Consider the following 7,168-nt stretch of genomic DNA (forward strand, 5'->3'; position numbering starts at 1 on the left):
ATCAAATATCCTAAGTGTTGCGTTTGTGCTCATTCTACTTCAACAACAATGAATGCATAAAATAGTTTAAAAATAAAAAATCTCAAAGCGTTCCTCAGATGATAACAAACAAGTTACAGTGAGCAACATTAAAGAGGACGAGAATGAGGACTGTCCCTAGAGTGAAGCTGGTGTTGATGCGAGGTACGAGGAGCAGATGGTATCTTCTCAGCCAGGTGGCGGGTCTATGCTTCCTTCCCACGTTCCTTCAGTGCTATGCGCAATAACTTGACTGGCAAATGGTGTCGACAAGTGTAGTGAAGAGTGTGTGCAAAACGGATCCTTTTTTTCTGACGAAGATTCACTCGCTGTAGAGGTTTATCAAGTCATTATATAATAAAGTTTTGCACAGACCGAGAAACTTGTTTTACATACTGTCTCTCTGTGAATGATTTACAGAAATGTGGTAAAATGCTTATGCAGAGTGACAACTGTGTTATCTTCTGTTTAACTCTTGAAAAATTATCATCAAGTTTAAAAATATCTCCTGTATAGGAAAGTGAAGCTGTCTACAAGAACTATGTGTGAAAGACATGCAGCGTCGCTGATATAAAAGAGCCCCAGAAATTACCTGTTGCAGGCAATATCAAGATGATGGCCCGGTTAGTGCCGCTGCTGCTGATCGCGGCCCTGCTGAGCCCAGGACTCGCGGAAATCTTCCCTCGACGTGTTTGTGGGGAAGTTGAAGGCGACATTTATCAATTCTCAGCCAATTTGCTGGAGAATGGAACTGAAGTCAGCTTTGAAGAATACACAGGCAAGGTGGGTAGCCATCACGGTACAGTTACGGCAACCTCAGTTTTTTTTTTTTCTTAAGTTGTCACAATTATAATTATCTATTTCTCTAAAATATTTTCAGTTCATATTCAATATCGCCACAATCTGCGTACTCCTTAATGGCTGTTTCATTATCTAAGTAGTATCCTTCAGCTGTTACATAACTATGCAGAATTTAAACATTCGCTTATTAAATCAAATCAATTCAGATAACATTGGATTAATAGCCTCGATTTGTATTAATTATTTATTTTTGCACTGTTCGACTTGAATTTTAGAGTAAATTATATTAACTTTAGAATCAATGTTTTATACACTGTTAAAATAATTTAATGCTTGTGTAGTACTACTTATTAAACTTTATTTACATGTAAATCCTCGCCCAGCAGCCGTCGATGTAATGTTTGTGTCCCACAGGTGGTGTTGGTGATCAACTTGGCCACCTTCTGCGGACTCACCGTCCCGTCTTACACCCAGATGAATGCACTTGCGGAGTTCTACGTCGATCAGGACTTCGTAATCCTTGGCTTTCCCTGCAATCAGTTTTCAATGGTAATATATAAAAATATTATCTTGATGTGTACGGAATCTCCCTCTGAGTTATATATCATAAATTACATTTTAATGAAGTACCTGCGAATTTAGGAGATTTACGCAATGCATATTTCTTAATCGTCTTTATTACATTTTTTTTTCTTTCTGAGAACAGCTAGAGCCGGGAACCAACAGCGAGATCATGAACGGTATCCGCTACGTTCGTCCAGGTGACGGATTTGAGCCTCTGATCACCATGTTTGAGAAGACTGAGGTGAACGGCAATAATGAACACCCATTCTTTACATTCCTGAAGGTGAGTTCAAGTATATTTTAATAGCAGTTTTATAGAATTCAGAGAGAAGCTATTCATCTCATCAGAGTACCTCACAGGTAATCTTGAATCTTAGCTTCCGACTACAAAGTTGCATCACTTCCACTCTACAGCCTCATCCTCAATAACTCTGCCCTTAGAAACTTGTTAACTGTACATTTTTCTTCATTTATGGGCATATAATGCAATATTGTACTCCAGTCTTTTAAGAGAAGTCTGTGAACTTGTTTTATAATAAACTCCTAATGGTTTTTACATACATTTCTTCCGAATAAACGTTAGTCAATTGGTAGTTTTGTTTTTTCTGAACTATGATTAAATCTGATTTTTGTTTGTGTCCAATTCAGGGCGCGTGCGAGTCTACATACACGGAGTTCTATTCTGACCTCTTTTATGAGCCCATAAGAATTGGGGACGTTCAATGGAACTTCGAGAAGTTCCTGATCGGTAGAGATGGCAAGCCGTACACACGCTACCATCCAGATGTTACAGATCCTGAGGACCTCAAGGATGACATCAACACCCTTCTCAACGCTTAGGACTTTCTCGAGGACTTCATTGGGAGGACACTAGCCTCCTATCCTTGAACTTCCAACTGAAGCTCCGTAACATAACCAATGCCCATTCTCATACAGCATCCCGCCCATGACGACGCTGTCAAAAACCTTCAGGTGACCAGCGTCTGTAGTAATATGGGTGAGTGTGGCCACTTGTTCACTCTGGCTGCCACTCTCCTGTCTGTGGGTTGCTGCAGAGGCTGGGCTGGGCTGGACGGAGCCGCTGGAAATCACAACTACACCATGAAATGATAATCTCCAATAAAAAAAAAGTCATAAATCGGTTTTGTTTTGATTTTGCATTGGAAAAAAATAATTTAAATATGCAGTAAAATTTCATATTGATTAAGAGAACAAAATCACGTTATCGTTATCATGAAAAATTGGCGATTCAATTAAATATGCAAAGCGCTATAGACATACTTAAGTCACATATTCTCATAAATGAAAGAAAACGTATTTTTTCTCAGCTGTTACAAGCAACAACGCTGTATAGCCCTTGTGGCTTAGCGCTTCTTTTTGATTATAATAATAATACAAGCAACAACACTACTATTCAGACTCTTGTCCACAAGTTTCTATTTTTTTTTTCAGAAACGTCTTCAAAGTTAGAGGGCTGAAAACATATTTAAAACTGCTGATGCTTGTTACAATAAAGATTTTGTTAATAAAAGAAAAGATAAAGTTTATAATTTTCTTCTTTTTGGGTGACCCTGCCTCGGTGGGAGACGACCAGTAGATTGAAAAAACAATAAAATAAATTCATAACGTTTAAAGATTCATACGAGCATGAGTAGAAGTGGTGTTGATGTTGGTAGTGGTGGTGATGGTGGTAGCAGTGGTGGTGATGGTGGTAGCAGTGGTGGTGATGGTGGTAGCAGTGGTGGTGATGGTGGTAGCAGTGGTGGTGGCATTAGCAGTAGTGGTGATGGTGGTAGCAGTGGTGGTGATGGTGGTAGCAGTGGTGGTGATGGTGGTAGCAGTGGTGGTGGCATTAGCAGTAGTGGTGATGGTGGTAGCAGTGGTGGTGATGGTGGTAGCAGTGGTGGTGATGGTGGTAGCAGTGGTGGTGATGGTGGTAGCAGTGGTGGTGGCATTAGCAGTAGTGGTGATGGTGGTAGCAGTGGTGGTGATGGTGGTAGCAGTGGTGGTGGCATTAGCAGTAGTGGTGATGGTGGTAGCAGTGGTGGTGATAGTGGTAGCAGTGGTGGTGATGGTGGTAGCAGTGGTGGTGATGGTGGTAGCAGTGGTGGTGATGGCGGTAGCAGTAGTGGTGATGGTGGTAGCAGTGGTGGTGATGGTGGTAGCAGTGGTGGTGATGATGGTAGCAGTGGTGGTGGCATTAGCAGTAGTGGTAATGGTGGTAGCAGTGGTGGTGATGGTGGTAGCAGTGGTGGTGATGGTGGTAGAAGTGGTGGTGATGGGGTAGCAGTGGTGGTGATGGCGGTAACAGTGGTGGTGATGGCGGTAGCAGTGGTGGTGATGGTGGTAGCAGTGGTGGTGATGGTGGTAGCAGTGGTGGTGATGGTGGTAGCAGTGGTGGTGATGGTGGTAGCAGTGGTGGTGATGGTGGTAGCAGTGGTGGTGATGGTGGTAGCAGTGGTGGTGATGGTGGTAGCAGTGGTGGTGGCATTAGAAGTAGTGGTGATGGTGGTAGCAGTGGTGGTGATGGCGGTAGCAGTGGTGGTGATGGTGGTAGCAGTGGTGGTGATGGTGGTAGCAGTGGTGGTGATGGTGGTAGCAGTGGTGGTGATGGTGGTAGCAGTGGTGGTGATGGTGGTAGCTGTGGTGGTGATGGTGGTAGAAGTGGTGGTGGCATTAGCAGTAGTGGTGATGGTGGTAGCAGTGGTGGTGATGGCGGTAGCAGTGGTGGTGATGGTGGTAGCAGTGGTGGTGATGGTGGTAGCAGTGGTGGTGATGGTGGTAGCAGTGGTGGTGGCATTAGCAGTAGTGGTGATGGTGGTAGCAGTGGTGGTGATGGTGGTAGCAGTGGTGGTGATGGTGGTAGCAGTGGTGGTGGCATTAGCAGTAGTGGTGATGGTGGTAGCAGTGGTGGAGTGGTATTAGCAGTGGTGGTGATGGTGGTAGCAGTGGTGGTGGTGGTATTAGCAGTGGTGGTAGTGGTATTAGCAGTGGTGGTAGTGGTATTAGCAGTGGTGGTGGTGGCATTAGCAGTGGTGGTGGTATTAGCAATGGTGGTGGTGGTATTAGCAGAGGTGGTGGTGGCGGTATTAGCAGTGGTGGTGGTGGTATTAGCAGTGGTGGTGGTGGTGGTATTAGCAGTGGTGGTGGTGGTGGTCGCATTAGCAGTGGTGGTGGTGGTAGCAGTGGTGGTAGTGGTATTAGCAGTGTTGGTAGTGGTATTAGCAGTGGTGGTGGTGGTATTAGCAGTGGTGGTGATGATGGTGGTAGCAATGGTAGCGGCATTAGCAGTGGTGGTAGTGGTACTAGCAGTGGTGGTGGTGGTGGCATTAGCAGTGATGGTGGTGGTATTAGCAGTGGTGGTGGTGGTGGTATTAGCAGTGGTGGTGGTGGTGGTGGTAGCAGTGGTAGTAGTGGTATTAGCAGTGGTGGTAGTGGTACTAGCAGTGGTGGTGGTGGTGGTGGTATTAGCAGCGGTGGTGGTGGTGGTATTAGCAGTGGTGGTGGTGATGGTGGTAGCAATGGTAGCGGCATTAGCAGTGGTGGTGATGGTGGTAGTGGCTGTGATGGTAGTAGCAACAACCAAGTAAGCTCAAACTATAGTCGATCAAATGAGAATGCTCTCCTGTTCACCAGCGTCTCGAGGAACATAAATACTAAAAATGAGGGATTTCACTTAATTCATGGGTCATAACAGACCCAACTGGACTCACAAACTCCAATCTTGCCATTCCCGAATGGGAATTAAGACAGATGATGCTCCATTATTTACTGTCGCGCTGACACTGATATGACGGCCGTTTGATCCCCTTGTTCCTTGTCGTAGGAACAGTTGACAGGGAACCGAGGTAACGGATCCAAATGTCATACTGCAGAAAAACGGTATGACAAAATCACATTTTACAAAATCGCATTTTTCGCAATTTTCAGCTAAGTTCCGGGTTAAATGTTCAGATCAGTCTGTATGTTCTTAAACCCAATATATATGTATATAAGAGAGTTTATGGTACAAAACTCTCGAGTCAACTAGGATTACATCGCCACATAATTTCAACAACTCTCGCAAGACCAACTGAAGCATAATTTAGGTAATACTTTTTCATGAGGTAAGTTTTTTTTTCTTTTACTTTGCCCACGTACTGTAAGTCAGAGATGGCAACGATGTTAAAGGAACTGAGGATCGAGCCTTCACCATTCCTGAGGACTGAGGATCGAGCCTTCACCATTCCTGAGGGCTGAGGATCGAACCTTCACCATTTCTTGTGCGTGTCTTGACAAATACAACCTCAGGATAACTCCCGTCTTAGTGCACCGTAATGATATAGAATATTACCTATATACTATTATTCTTTTCCTTCGTGTTTTTAACATTCGTATAAAAATAATAACAAAACACATGACCACAGTTATAAATAAATACCAAAATGTAAAAAAAAGAAAAAAAAAAAAGAGAAGCACTTGAATTATTAAACATTTGTTAATTTATCATGTTATTAGAATTCTACATTTTTTTAGAATAATTATGCGTCCCCGAAGTACTTTTAAATGGCTGCCTGATTTTCGTTTTACTTCCTCTGTAGTTTTCATTTATTTCTTGAGAATGCCTTACCTGACAGGCTTCAAATTTTCAAGGTTGATGTAGTGTAACTATGGCAAGGTTCGTGCAACTACCGGCACGTGCAGGAGCTCTATGTGGAGATTATTCTCGAATTTCTTTTCCAAGAGATAACGTGGGAAAGCCTCTTCTGATCGGCTTCAAACTTTGAATAATGGTTTATCCTACGTAAAAAAGGTCAAGATTGTTTTCGGAGTGTGAAAGGGCCAATTTATAGATATGATTATTAAAGTCATGTTTTTTTATCATGAAATATTATAGCAATGGCTTTTCTGAATGACTTAAACTGTTAACGGCCGAAGAACATCATAAAAAGATGATATATTTTAAGAATAATCTGCGTAAGAGCAAATTTGTAAATAATCAAACAGATAAAAAACTTGTAATTATTTGGATTCAGTGAGATAACTGGAGAATTTTTTGATCGGCTTCAGGTGAGCGCCGTTACTAGGCTACATGATTCTCAATTTGCCAAATTTATTGAACAAATTGTGATATTGTTTTGCACTCAATACCTCCGGATTATTATTATTATAATCAAGGGGGAAGCGCTAAACCCGGAGGATTATACAGCGCCTGGGGGGGGGGGATGTGGAAGGCATTCAGGCTTAATTCGGGGAACTGGAGCACAGATCCAATTCCCTAAATCAAGAGCCCCTCATCAACATGAAGGAACCTTCCTTGAGGGGTCAATACCTTGCGGAAAACCTCTCATGATCCGCTTCTATCCTTTGACCCTAACGTAGTTGATGATAAATATGAGATACTAAGATTTAGCTGTGAATGAGCAAATTTGTTTATAGGTTAACATAGTTAAAACCTTGGAAATGTTGGACTTTGTGAGGTAACTGGAGAATGCTTCTTCTGATCTGCTTCAAACTTTCAACATTAGTGTATCTTAGAGGAAGATTCAGAATCTTAGTGCGATTTGTAGTCTCTTAATGTGATAATAATAATAATAATAAAATTATATATATATATATATATATATATATATATATATATATATATATATATATATATATATATATATATATATATATATATATATATATATATATATATATATATATATATATATATATATATATATAATGGAATAGCATGCTAACTTTGGACCACTAAGAAATTAGGTTATTCTGAAAAATTAAACAGAACTTTAAAACTTTT

At 41.6% G+C, this 7,168-nt stretch overlaps 1 protein-coding gene across 1 annotated transcript; it reads left to right on the forward strand.

The window, feature by feature from the left end:
* The first annotated feature begins 310 nt into the window (after positions 1-310).
* Positions 311-2,521, forward strand: LOC128688994 (glutathione peroxidase). Its single transcript, XM_053777058.2, has 4 exons — positions 311-801; positions 1,234-1,368; positions 1,526-1,666; positions 2,032-2,521. The coding sequence occupies exons 1-4, from the start codon at positions 631-633 to the stop codon at positions 2,221-2,223; spliced, it is 639 nt and encodes a 212-aa protein (XP_053633033.2). The 5' UTR covers positions 311-630; the 3' UTR covers positions 2,224-2,521.
* Positions 2,522-7,168: the final 4,647 nt, after the last annotated feature.

The sequence above is a fragment of the Cherax quadricarinatus genome, chromosome 21, assembly GCF_038502225.1.
Source record: "Cherax quadricarinatus isolate ZL_2023a chromosome 21, ASM3850222v1, whole genome shotgun sequence".
Taxonomy (NCBI): domain Eukaryota; kingdom Metazoa; phylum Arthropoda; class Malacostraca; order Decapoda; family Parastacidae; genus Cherax; species Cherax quadricarinatus.